The sequence below is a fragment of the Geotrypetes seraphini genome, chromosome 2 (genome assembly GCF_902459505.1).
Source record: "Geotrypetes seraphini chromosome 2, aGeoSer1.1, whole genome shotgun sequence".
Classification (NCBI taxonomy): Eukaryota; Metazoa; Chordata; class Amphibia; order Gymnophiona; family Dermophiidae; genus Geotrypetes; species Geotrypetes seraphini.
Window position 1 is genome coordinate 147,175,557 of NC_047085.1, and position 14,144 is coordinate 147,189,700.

Consider the following 14,144-nt stretch of genomic DNA (forward strand, 5'->3'; position numbering starts at 1 on the left):
ACCCTAGGAAGAAATTTTGGATGTGTGGTGAGAACTACCCTATCATGGGAGAATGTTGTATATTGTGGATCTGAGACACGCACTTGTAGTTCACTGACTTGGTATGCTAAAGTGATGCAGATTAAAAATACTACTTTCCTTGTGAGATATTTGAGAGATGACATCACCAGGCTGATAGTATAATATTAAGATTCCAAACAACTGGAGGAGATCTGTTTTGTGATTTTGTATGAAAAAGGCCCTTCATGAATCTGGAGATCAATGGATGGACAGATAGCAGTTTTTAATCCAGAAAAGTGCCAATAACTCTGAGATGAACTCTAACCAAAGTGGTCTTTAGATCAGAATTGGAGAAGTGTAGGAGATAGTCCAGGACTGATGGGAGAGGACATGTGTCCAGATGTAATGAGTGTTAGTTACACCAGAGTGTGAATCTAGTCCACTTAAAGAAGTAACACCATTGTGCAGAAGGTTTCTTGGCAGCTTCAATGAGAGCTAATGGTGCAGATGGTATAAATGTATCTACTCACTGGGAGAGAGAAACCACGAGAGTCAATGAATGACAATTGGGATGGAGAATGGACCCCTTGTTCTGTGTTATTAAGGTTTGAAAGATTTGACATGGGAAAGGTTCCCGGACACTGAGTTGAAGAAGCAGTTCAGGAACTATGGTTGTTGCGGCCACCAAGAGGCTAAGAGGATAGCTTGTTCTTGGTGCAGTTTGAACAAGGTTTTCCCTGTTAATGGAACTGGAGGGAAAGCATACAGAAACTTGTTGATCCAGTCCAGAAGAAAGGAGTCTAAGTCCAGGCAGTTAGGAGTGTTTATTACATTACATTACATTAGGGATTTCTATTCCGCCATTACCTTGCGGTTCAAGGCGGATTACAAAAGGTTAGTTTAAAAAAAACAGAGTTACAATGATTAGCTAGAGAGGTAAGTTGTAGATCTTATAAACATTTAGCAGGTTGTTGAGGGTGAGGTGGTTTGTAAAAGAGTTAATAGGTGGTCATAGTGGGAGTTCTTTTGTTATTATTAGTGCAGTAGTGGGTAGATCAAGTGTCAGTTTTAGAGTTACTAAGCGGTCGTGATGTTATTGCTGCTTCAGGAATTTCTTGAAAAGTGTGGTTTTTATTTCTTTTCTGAACGTCCTATAGTCTGGGGTGGTCATCAAGAGGTTGGAGATCTGGTTGTCCAGTCTTGCGGCTTGGGTGGCTAGGAGGCCGTCGTGTAGTTTTGTTCTTTTTACTTCCTTGATTGGGGGGGGTATGAATGGGGCGTGCGTTTTTCTTTGTCTTGTAGTGGGTGCTTGTATGAGGCGACTGTTCAAGTATGATGGACTGTCTCCGTGTAGTGTTTTGAATAGTATGCAGTAGAATTTGAATTGGATTCTTTCTTGGATTGGAAGCCAATGTGAGTTGATGAAGGCTTCAGTGATGTGGTCATGTTTTTTCAATGAGTAGATGAGTCTCAAAGCTGTATTTTGGATTGTTTGGAGTTGTCTAATCGTAGTTGCAGGGCAAGGAAGGAAGAGGATGTTGCAGTAGTCCAATATCCCTAGTATTAGGGATTGTACTATAAGTTGGAATTGTGTTCTTTCAAAGAATTTTCGGACTTGTCTCAGATTTCTCATGATTGCGAATGATTTCTGAATTGTTTTATTTATTTGCGGTTGCATAGTGCAGCATCTGTCTATGGTCATGCCAAGTAGTTTTATGGTGGTTTGGATGGGATATTTGATTGTGTTTATGTCTAAGTTGGTTGTGGTTTGGATCTTGTCATTTTCGAGAAGGATGAATTTGGTTTTGTCTTGGTTGAGTTTAAGTTTGTGATTTTTCATCCAGGTTGTGACTGTTTCAAGTGTTTGGTGAAGTTTGTCTGTCATGGTAGGTTTAGAGTGATCGTATGGGATGAGGATGGTGATGTCATCAGCATAACTATAGGTGGTTATGCCCATATTGTCCAGATGCGTTCCTAGAGAAGCAGTGTAGAGATTGAAGAGGGTGGGGGATAGTGGAGATCCTTGTGGTACGCCGCAGGGGTTTGACCAGGATTCTGACTTTTTTTTGTTTGATTTTACGCTGTAGGTTCTGAGTTTTAGGAATCCTTCAAACCAAGAGTATACTTTATCTGAGATGCCTATTGCGTCTAAGATCTGTAGAAGGATGTTGTGATCCACTAAGTCGAATGCCGCAGTTAAGTCCAGTTGTATGAGAAGCATTTTTTTCCCTGTGCTAAGGTGTTGTCTGACGGTATCCATAAGGGAGCCTAGTAGTGTCTCTGTACTGAAGTTTGTTCTGAAGCCTGATTGCATGGGGTGGAGTAGGTTGTGGTCATCTATGTAATTGGTGAGGAGTTTGGCTACTAGGCCTTCTATAATTTTGACATATAGCGGAATTGAGGCTATAGGTCTAAAGTTAGATGGGTGGTTTTGTGGTGCTTTTGGGTCTTTTTGGATTGGGGTGATGACGATTTCGCTGAGGGCAGCAGGGAATGTGCCTTCTGTGAGCGTGAATTGAATCCATTGAAGAATTGTGGTGCGGAATTTTACACTAGAGGTGGTGAGGAGATATGAGGGGCAATGGTTGAGGTCACAGGAGGCATGGCTGTATTTTTTGTAGAATTTGTTGAATTCTGACCATTGTATGTTGGGGAATTGAGTCCAAATTCTGTCTGCTGCAGTTGCCTCTTTTCCTGGAGGGTGGATTGTGATTGGGTTTTGATGGGATGGGTTAAGGATGAGAGTGGCTCTGGTGTTGGTAATTTTGTTCTTGAAGTGTTCTGCTAAGAGGGTGGGTGATGGTGGAGGAGTATTCGTGGTGGTTGTGTATGGTTTGGTGTCTGTTAATTCTTTCAGGATTTGGAATATTTTTTTGGAATCTTGGGTTTCCGTGCCTATGAGGTTAGTATAGTAGCTTTTCCTCTTATCCCTTAGTTGATTTTTGTATTGTTTGTTGATTTTTTTCCATTCGGTTTTTGTTTGATCTTGGTTCTTTTTTCTCCATTTTATTCTAGAATAGAACACTGGAAGTTTGTGATTGTGAGGAGAAGCAAAGAGATTTATCTGGAAAATATCTGACATAAAATAGGTGAGTTGAGAAACCATTCATTAGGTTGTAGGAATCTGCTCAGCTTGTCTGCTAATGTGTTTTGTTTTTCTGCTAAGCAAATGGCTCCGAGTAATATAAGAACATAAGAATTGTCGCTGCTGGGTCAGACCAGTGGTCCATTGTGCCTAGCAGTCTGCTCACGCGGTGGCCCTTAGGTCAAAGACCAGTGCCCTAACTGAGACCAGCCATAACTGCATACGTTCCAGTTCAGCAGGAACTTGTCTAACTTTTGTCTTGAATCCCTGGAGGGTGTTTTCCCCTATAACAGCCTCCAGAAGAGCGTTCCAGTTTTCCACCATTCTCTGGGTGAAGAATAACTTCCTTACCTTTGTATGGAATCTATCCCCTTTTAACTTTAGAGAGTGCCCTCTCGTTTTCCCAACCTTAGAGAGGGTGAACAACCTGTTTTTTATCTACCAAGTCTATTCCCTTCAGTATCTTGAATATTTCAATCATGTCCCCTCTCAGTCTCCTCTTTTCAAGGGAGAAGAGGCCCAGTTTCTCTAATCTCTCGCAGTATGGCAACTCCTCCAGCCCCTTAACCATTTTAGTCGCTCTTCTCTGCACCCTTTTGAGTAGTACCGTGTCCTTCTTCAAGTACAAGTATTTCTTCAGATTACTCCGGAGCCTATCACCTCTTAACTTCATCCAATGCCCTCTCATTGCAGAGTTTCCTTTCAAATGAAAGAGACTCGCCGGGATCCAGACTCTGATGACTGAGGAAGTCCGCTTGAACGTTGTCCACTCCGGCCACATGTGACGCCGTCAGTGCCAGGAGATGACGTTCTGCCCAAAGGAACAGAAGCCGGGCCTCCTGAGCCAAGGGAGAGCTCTTGTCCTTCCTTGTCGACTGACATTTGCCACTGCCGTCGCATTGTTGGAAAAGACTCCGACAGCTTGCCCCTCCAGATGACTCTGTAATGTTCTCAGGGCCAGTCGATGGACCACTTCCTCTGCAAAAGGGTCCAACAGCCTTGAAGGGGACAATGATCACAGTGAGCTCCCCAGCCCCGAAGGCCATGCTTGTTCTGGCCTCCAACATCCACGGCAGATGCATTTCTAAGGCATCTCTGTGTGGTGCCCCCAACAAGAAAACAAGGCATGCTGAAGAGGACGCATGTGCGCCCTCACCCAGGGGACAACATCCAGCGCGGTTACCATGGAGCCCAACACCTGCAGGTAGTCCCATGCTGAAGGAGCTGACTTCTTCAACAGAGCAAAAATCTGCGCACACAGCTTTTGTCTGCGAGGTTCGGGCAGGTAAACACAGCCAACTGCCATATCGAACAGAATTCCCAGGTATTCTAGGGATTGCATGGGCATCAAATGGCTCTTCCTGAAGTTGACAATCCAGCCCAAGGATCCCAGCCCACCTTAGAACGCCCCTCTATCAACAAGGGCACTCTGATCAACCCGTTGTCCAGATATGGGTGAACTTGTAACCCCATCTTCCTCAGATGAGCTGCTACTACCACTATCACTTTGTTGATCGTCCAGGGTGCTGTTGCCAGGCCAAAATACAGAGCTGAAAACTGTTAATGCTGATCCAGCATATGAAACCTTAAAAATCTGCAGTGAACCGGAAAAATGGGAATGTGCAGATACGCCTCCGTATGATCCAAGGAGGTCAGAAACTCCCCCAGAGACACTGCCGCAATGACCTTCACAGTCTCCATCCAGAACCAAGGAATCTTGAGAGGCACATTCACATGCTTCAGATCTAGAATTGTCTCCAATCTTCCGACCCTTTCTTTGCCACAATAAAGTAAACAGAGTATCTGCCTGATCCCAAAAAATTGCTTGGCACTGGCTCTATTGCACAAATATCCAGCAAGCGCTGAACCGTAGACTGGACTCTGCGCGTTTTCCTGACCCCCTGCAGGAGAGGTCACAAACCAATCAGGGGTTGGGCGAATTCCAGCTTGTAGCCTGATTGAATAATTTCCAAGACCCACTGGTCTGCCATAATGCGCATTTAGGCAGGCAGAAACTCAGATAGCTGACCCCCTATCTTTAGAGGGGTCCTCAGTTTTCTGGCGCCATTGTGTCTTGTCGGGCAGGACAGGCGGTGGTTGGATGGGAGCACCTGAAGCCCGTATATTGACCCCTGAAGCCCCATGAAGATCTCTGTGACGAGGAGGGAGAATACTGTTTGTAATCACGAAAGTTTATTTTGGATCCACAAAAATTAGGACGCCCAGCCCCCTTATGTCTGGCCCTACTATCCGGCAGACTTTTGGTGATGGTCCATCACAGCAACCATGAGATCATCCAACCCCTTGCCAAACAATAACTGCCCCTTAAAAGGCAGACGAGCTAGGGTTGCCTTGGAGGTGGAATCCCGAGCCCACTGCCGAACCCAGAGCATTTGGCGGGCCGATATGAATAGGCTGAAACCTTTTCTTGTACTCTCACAAGGTCATATAAGCCATCTGCCAAGTAGCCCATCCCAGCCATAAGTAGCTAAAGAGGATCCACTGCCTCAGTCTCTAGCATATGCAGCCAAGCCATACAGGTGCATTACACAAATGACATAGCCACAGCAGCCTTGACTCCTAAATTAGCGATTTCAGAATTTTTCCTGAGCATCACATCCACCCGACAATCCAGCATAACTTTTAACACAACGCCCCCGTCACTAGGTAGCAAAGTGTGTCGGGTCACTTGGGCCACCAAGGAATCCACCTTGGGTTGTCCCAGCAGCTGCTGACACTCCTGCGCCAGAGGATACAAGTGAGACATGACCCTAGCATTACACAAGGGACCCTCCAGAGTGTCAAACTGTTCTATGACTAAAAAAACTCAAATCCGGATGCCAGGGAAAAATTGCAGATTGGGTGTGTATACTGCACAGCCATGGAGAAGAAGTGGAAGGAGTGGGCTTATCATCCACGCCCAATTCCTGCAAAGATTCAGCAATGAAGTCAGGAAGCGCCACGACTTTAAACAAGCGCACCACAGTCGATCTTCTCCAGGATCCAGAGCCCCAAATGGATCCGCAGATCCAGCATCCCACTCCGGATCCTCTAATCCTGCGAATAAATGATCAGCGAGGTCCGGAGTCGCAGCTGAAGTCTCCTGAACAGACTGTGAAATAGCCAGGGCGGTATGAGACCGACATCCCCGAGGAGATTCTGGTGCTTTGCGACGTGATAGGAGCAACAGATGAACATCCAGCAGCCGGACCCCTGGATTGAAAGTCAGACCACAAAAATCTCATGAACTCCATGAAGGCATCTGGACCCTGGGGCATAGAGTCACCTTTAGATTTGCGTTTCTTAGGCTGCGGAGGGTCCGTCTCACAGCTAGCCAATAAAGGCGCAGACCCAAGCCCCGAAAATAAAGGTGGCTGCCACAACGGGCTAGCTGAGCATGTTATCACCTGCTTCTGCAGAGGGGAGGCTGAAACTGAAGTTCCAGACCCCTGACCACACCGCACAGCACGTGGCGCACGGACGTTCTAAAAGCGACAAATTTGTGCAAAGTTTACATGAATCCACACTAGGAGACCCTGAGGACTCCATCTCAGCAATTTTCTTGGCAAAAAAATTGAATTTTGAAGGAAAAAAAAAAATTTGCTAAAAATCCAAGATAGCTGCTGGATCAAATTCGCACCCAAGAAACACAATAAAAACAACCTTCCTGAAGATTAAAAATTCAGAAAATAGTATATTTCAGGTGGGGGAACCAAGGGGGAACACTAGAAAATCCTCAAAACCCCTCGAAATTAAATTTTAAAAATCGCTGATAGAGCCTGTCAGCACCTCTTACAGAGAATGACACGGGGAAAAATTTGTCCCCGTCTCCGCCCCATCCCTGCAAGCTTGTCCCCGTCCCATCCCCACAAGCTCAGTCTCCGTCCCCGCCCCATTCAAAAAGAAAATAGCAGAAACAATAAGAAATACTCAATCACTGTCACTCACGCCCAGTGAAAGACAGAAACCAAAACGTTTGGTATCAACTACACCAGATCGGAAGTAAATACAAACAACAAAACAATTACAAATCACTCACAAATCAACATTCAAATTCTCAAAAGCCAACTTGCTTAGATGTGTAATCATGGAAACCCGACAGCCTAAATACATTATTTCACAAAGTCTTTATGTATGTCATAAACTACCAAAGTCAGTTTATAACAAATTTTCCTGCAAAACAATAAATAATACAAATGTAACTCCTTCACAGCCACTATACTCCTTACCTTCGCTACTTCACCACGTCTCAAAATAAACATATTTTCAAAGCATTAATTAGCTTTTCTGCATTCTGGTTTTTTATTCAGGGGAAGGCAAAAATGTAACGTTAAGTACGTGTTTTAAGTTGCCATGGCAAAAACCCAGTGCGGTAAAAAAAATACATAGGGGAAGCAAAGAATCTAACAGGACAGGCTGTAGGGAAATGTGGCTAGCAGGGGCTTCTCAGGACCTGGGTCTCTGTACCTACAGATTGACTTCCCTATGGTTACTGCTGCTTCTCTGCCCTGGCTCTTGGCCAATGTTCATGTCCCTTCTTCAGCTTAAGTTCTTAGGTCGCGTGCAGCTGCCAAAACTTCTTCTCTGACATAACTTCCTGTTTCCGGTTGTGTCAGAGGTGAAGTTTCATCTAGCAGCCACACGCGACTTGTTGAAACACTTGTGCCGCTGGGAGACAAAAATGAAAATCACCAGGAAGGTAAGGCAAGGGGAAGCGGCGATCGGGAGGGAGGGAGGATGCTACACCATGCGATCAGTGACCGCGCACGTTCCCTCGCTTCACTGCAGAGACAAGGCCATTCACCGCTCCACGGGGCCACCACATTTTTTCTGTTCCTGTTTTGGCAGGTTACCAGCAGCTACCCACGGGTAACAGCCACAATTACATTCTCTACTCACAATACTGAAGAGACGCTGCCCCTGCTTTCTAGCCTCTGTGAAAATCCAGAGTCAGAATTCACTGCCACACTTCTGGAAAAGCTGTTACCAAGCTGATTCTTCAGGCTGCCAGTCAGACCCACTGTCTTACTATGCCTCCACCCCTGCAGACCCCCAATTGTGCACCAAGACGGGCGGAGGCACGAAAACGCAACCTGCATGCTGCGGAACATCGCTGAGTCCCCTAAGCATGCTGATCAGTCTGTGCTCGACCTCCTGCTTAACAGGAAGTGAGACCAGATCAGGAACGGCCCTGAGCTCCAAGGAAGACTAGCAGACTGGCTAACAGGTACCCCAAAGGGATAGGCATAATCCCTCTCAACTTCCACAATCACCTACTAGTGATGTGGCCTACTTGCTTCAGAAGAGAGCAGTATGAACCTAACCATAACCACTCAGGGGCCAGCACCTGCAGCCCTACCTGAGGAATTTGAGTCTCCAGACCTTTTAGGCCACAAAAAGAACTTTGTTTCAAGGGCTTCCCAATGCCTGAAGACTGGCTGTTGAGCACAAATCCATTTTGAATGGTCCATCCCTTTCAAGTGACCTCTGGTTGCTAGAGACCATTGAGAACCTTGCCGTCTAAGTTCAGGGAGCCAGAAAGGTCAGACTGTGCCCATATCCTTTTGTGAGCTTTTTTAGATCCTCTCCTAATAATAATTGTTCCTAAAAGAGTGTGGCTTAAAGCATTTTGAAAGCTGCATCTATAGCCTAATGGTATCCTCCGACTGATGAAGCCACAGAATGGGAGGAAAGACATCAGATCATAGAGGACATTGGGAGCTGCATGAGTACCTGGGGGGAAGGAGGACCCGAACCCCTCTGGCAGGGCAACATGGAAATGAGCCAATACCTCATCCAGTGGTCACTACAAAGCTCAACAGGGGGCAGCAGAGCTATGATCTGCATTCTACTGGGTCCAATACCGGGAATCAGGAACCTAGGGGCAGCTATTTGGATCTACAAAGTTGTGTGGCCTTGGCCTGCAGAGGGGGAAGCTATGCCAGGGAGCAGGAGCACTAGCTTGAACAACCTACCATCTACTAGAGATAGTGGAAAACTCCAGTATTTTTTCTGAGTACCAGTCCTCTATACCAGTAACTTTACTAGAAAAAAAAAGTTTCTCTACCTCCATCTGCCGGGAAGAGAGGTTAACACTAATTCGTTCAAGGTAGTAGGGCCCCAGACAAGAAAGTTATTTTACAATTTATGTGCTTACTTCACAATTCCACCCAGATTGTACCTACAACAATGTTACTTACCTATAACAGGTATTACCTGAGGACATCAGGCAGATATTCTCACATATGGATGATATCATCCATGGAGCCTTGTATGGACAGTAGAAAAGTTTACTGCCACTTTTAAAAAGAAAAAAAAAATTTAAGCTGCCTGTACTGTGCATGCACGAGTGCCTGCCTGCCCACCCACTGAAGGCTTGTAGGACCATCATTTCAGTTACAAAGCTAAGAAGTGGGTGGGTTATGAGAATATCTACCTTCTGTACTTGGATAATACCTGCTACAGGTAAGTAACTTCATTTTCTCCGAGGACAAGCAGGCAGCATATTTTCATACATGGGATTCTCTAGCTTCCAGGCTCATGGAGTTTTTTGTTTTTGTTTTTTTTTGGGGGGGGGGTTTTGGGGGGGAAGATACGAGACGGGGAGGTATCGTGGGGGTTTTGGGCAGAGCTGGCCTGCAAATATTGAAATATCGCGTAAAACTTTCAGGGCCGGCTCTGACCTACCCCCGCCTCCCTCCTGCGTCCCAGACCTTCCTCAGACCTTACCTGGTGGTCTAGTGGTGACATGGGGAAGGATCGATCACCCTACGCTCCTGCCCTGTGCAGAGCCATCATCAAAATGGCTGCCATGAGTTCCCCGTTGTAGTCTCGAGACTACAATGGGAACTTGATGATGTGCCTTGGCCTGGTGCGCCAATGGAGAGCGGTGATGTGCCTCGGCTGCCAATGGAGAGCAGTAATGTGCCTCGGCCTGGTGCACAGCCCACAGATATGGGAGGAAGGGCAATAAAAAAATACTAATAAGGCTCTCTACAAGAATTCTCACAGGAATGGACTGACTGCCCGAAAGTTCAGAATAATGGGTATGTCGTATTAGAAACACAAATTGGGCTTGTTAATGTTTTTGTGTTTTTTCAGTAAAATGGGGAAATTTTAAAACCAGGATTGGAAAAATCCCAGATGGCTAGAGATAAACCGAGTGAGAGAAGAGTTACAAGAACTGATAAGCATAAGAAAAAAAACATTTGTCAAAAAAGAAGGGAAGGGGAGCAATAACACTTTCTTCCCTGGCTCTAAACATTTGGGCTGGTGCTCATGATTTACAAAAGCTCATTCTACTACATACGCTCATACAAGTTAAGTACCTTTCTTCTTTACAGGAGAACTGGTTTTTGCAATTGGTCTTATGTCTGATATGATATCATCTTGTTGAGCAGAAAAACCCTCAACCATCAAAGCAGCAGAATCAAGTGGGCTTTTGAAAAGAGGTTCCAAAACAGAAGCTGTTGGATTATTCATATCTGACTGTGTATCAAATGCATAGAGTCTAGGCTCAGGTTTTAACACTGTACAGACAGAGTCCTTCATAGAGATATCATCATGTTCATTCATAGAGATATCATCAGGTTCATTTGCCATGCCAGCAGAACTATGGATAACTCTGAAGTGTGTTTTCTCTGATGGAGTTATTGTGGCTATTTTAAGATGATCTGATTTCTCCTTCTTATAGACCTGAAACGATAAGAAACAGGGCAACTTCGTTAACAAGTCTTCATGTCTCACATAACCTCTATTAATAAATGCCATAAAAGACCCTGGTTAACTGGTTTTTAAATCTAAATTTGTTTTACAGATACACACAAGTAAATTTAGTAAAAACTGAAGTTTGCTTTATCTGAACTTACAGCTGTTTTCTGTACAAAAAGGTTTTTGTAAGTACAACACATAGGAGAAGGCACGCATGCCTGTAATTTAAACAGAAGCATAAAATATAAACAATTATAGGGCGTAATTTTATAAAGTATTTTTGGGGCACCTGTTGCTACAAACTTGTAATTGGTCTTTTATTTTTTTAAAAAAAGTGTAAACATATAGATTTTGTCATGAAAATGCATATTTTACTAGTAGTCATAACCAGACGTGTAGCCTGAGCAAGCATGAACAAATTCTGACACATACACATTAATAAAATATTTTAATCAATACACACACTTGAGAACTTTATGTGCAAACATTTATACCTGCTTTTAAGTGCAAATGTCCATGTCTGCATTCAAAGTTTAATTTTTGCCACATACATTAGAATTTATAAAATAGTACCAAAGTAGATGCCTATTTGGCCTCTAAACTTATGTGTTCTATTATAAAATTACACTCAAAATGTAAATGCAAAAGCAACCAATATTTTAAGATATACCACCACCAAATATCCCCCTCCACAACTAAATATCCCCCTCCATATAAAGATAATAAATATGCATTTATAAAAGTTTTAATATTATCTTAGTGAAGCAAGTTCATTTACAACTGTTTAAATTATAAAGACATTCCAGAGGAGGAAAAAAGCCACCTCTTCCCAGAAAACATCCAGGTTCCAGGTCAGATTATATGCAATTATGTTATTCCTTATTTATTTTTTCTGTATTTAAAGGCAAATGAAAAAAAAATACAGATGGCAAAGCATGAAGAAGAAATTATTTGCAGAACAAGCAACCGTAACCACAGCTTCAGCCACTTTTCCTAATCGCTCACCCGACTACAGCAGCAACAGGGTTAGCCTCTTCCCACTGGCTTCCCTTCCCAGCAACTGCAGACTGCATATTTCCATCAAAGAGTCTGTGGCTGCTGGGGGCACTGACTGGTATCAAAATCCATCCTTTCCATGGAGCCCAGTGCTGACACTCCCATAGTTCACTGTCACTTTAAATCTTTAAGGCAGCGTCCCCACCACATGCGCAGGTGCCTTCCTGCCCAAAGCCTGAGTGCAGGACCAGCAGTATAGTTCAAAAGCTAAGAAGCCAAGGATACAAGAAAGTGAAGTTACCTTAGCAGGTATTCTCTGTGGACAGCAGGCCGAATGTTCTCACATCTGTGTAATATTATTGATGTTTTTTGGTTTTTTTTTTTTGTAATTGTTTATTTATAACAAAAAACATCACAGCAAACATCAGTAAAATACAAAAACAGTACAGTCAGGCAATTTGCATAACAGCAAGTCCCACTGATATCATCCCCTCCCCTCCCACCCTCCCAGCCCCCCAACCCCCTCCCCCCGGCAACAGCATATAGCACCCTTCAAGATGTCTGCTCAGGGCACAGACTTATGCTGGAAGGGCTGTGGACAGCGGGGAACCTTTTTTCACATGTGGTGGAGCTGCCCTTCAATTCAAGACTTCTGGAGCCAGGTGTTTAAGTATGTGGGGGATCTCCTTCAGGTGCCCCTCGTGAAAAGGGCGGAGGTGGCCTTATTATTGATGTTTAAGCTTCTTAGCTATCTTAAAATATAAATAAAGTTCTAGCCGCACTGTACTGTGTATTCACAGGTGCCTTCCCACCCAATGTGTGAGAAGCAGTCCCTCAGTCCTATATTATAACTGGTAAAATACAACTCCAAGGGGACATGGGAGAGTATGTGAGAATATTCAGCCTGCTGTCCTTGGAGAACACATGCTTCAGGTAACTTCATATTCTGAGTACAAGTAGGCCTCAATTCTCACATCTAGGAATCCCTAACTACCAGGCTCACCAAAAACAACAAGGTTAGGTCAACAGTGACTCGAAATATTGAGGCCAGTTTGGTAATTAACCTGAGAAAGAAACATATTCTAATGAGGAAGTGCAGCCTGGAACAGAATAAAACATGGGCCTAGGAGGGTAGAGTTGGATTCTAGACACCAAACAAATTTTGCAGGACTGTTTGACCAAACCGGCTGTCATGTCAGGAATTCTGTTCAAGAAAATAGTGAGATGCAACTGTGCGGATAGAAGCCCACATCACAGCCTTGCAAATCTCCTCTATGGAGGATGATCTCAGGTGGGCTACCAGCTTCACTATAGCTGTGACATTAACAGCCTTGACATCACCTCCACGAGTCAGCCTAACCTGGGTATAAGCAAAGGAGATTCAATCTGCTAGCCCACTAGAGATTGTGCATTTGCCTATCGCCACTCACAACCAATTTGAGCAAAAAGAAACAAACAACTGGATGGAGTGTCTATGGGATTTACTCCGCTTCAGGTAGATTAAGGCTCGCTTGAAGTCTAAAGTATGCAGGACAATTTTGCCAGAATGAGCATGAAAATTAGGGAAAATGATGGAGGAACAATTAACTGATTAAGATGGAATTCTGTCACTACCTTAGGAAGGAACTTTGAATGAGTGTGGAAAACTACTCTGTTACGATGAAATTTACCATAAAGTGGGTCCGCTACTATAGCCTGAAGCTCACTGACCCCGTGAGCCAAAATGAATATCATCAGAAATACTATCTTCCAGGTCAAAAACTTTCCTTCTCTTCCTATATTTTAAGTTCTTGTAAACCGTGCCAAGCTCCACATCCGTGGAGATGATGCGGTATATAAACTTAAGGTTTAGTTTAGTTTAGATGTCAGAAATCCAGAGGCTGGAAAGAAGCTTTCATCAGCTGGGTGAGACACACACTGAGATCCCATGACACAGCAGGAGATTTGATAAGGGGCTTAGTCAATAAAACATCTCATGAATTGAACAACTAGAGGCTGTACAGAGACAGACTTACCTCCTACACTAAGATGAACCTTACAGAGTTGGTTTTCAAACCAGTCTCAGAGGTGAAGGACTGAAGGAGGAATTCAAGCAGTTTTTGTGTGTTGTGGTTAGGTGCCATTGACTCGTGTTTGAGTCCTAGCGACTTGATGAATTACAGATCTAAAAAGAGATCGGTTTTGTGCTAGCTTGGTAAGGTTGTTTTCAATATGTCCAGCCATCTGATTACAGGTCGCCCTCTTTGCTTGGTTCCTTTGATCTTCCTAAATATGTTTTTCTCAAATGATTTTTCTCTCTGATGGAGTAACCAAAATAAGACAGTCGTAACTTAATCATTTGGGCTTCAAGTGA

The 14,144-nt window shown here is 44.0% G+C and overlaps 1 protein-coding gene across 4 annotated transcripts in view; it reads right to left on the reverse strand.

Annotated features, from left to right (window-relative positions):
* LPIN2 (lipin 2) overlaps window positions 1–14,144 on the reverse strand; it is a 293,670-nt gene that overhangs the window by 144,036 nt on the left and 135,490 nt on the right. For all 4 annotated transcript variants that reach the window (XM_033933961.1, XM_033933960.1, XM_033933962.1 and 1 more), the window contains one exon: window positions 10,414–10,780. In XM_033933961.1, coding sequence (XP_033789852.1) covers window positions 10,414–10,780 — 367 coding nt within the window. The remainder of the gene's footprint in view (window positions 1–10,413; window positions 10,781–14,144) is intronic.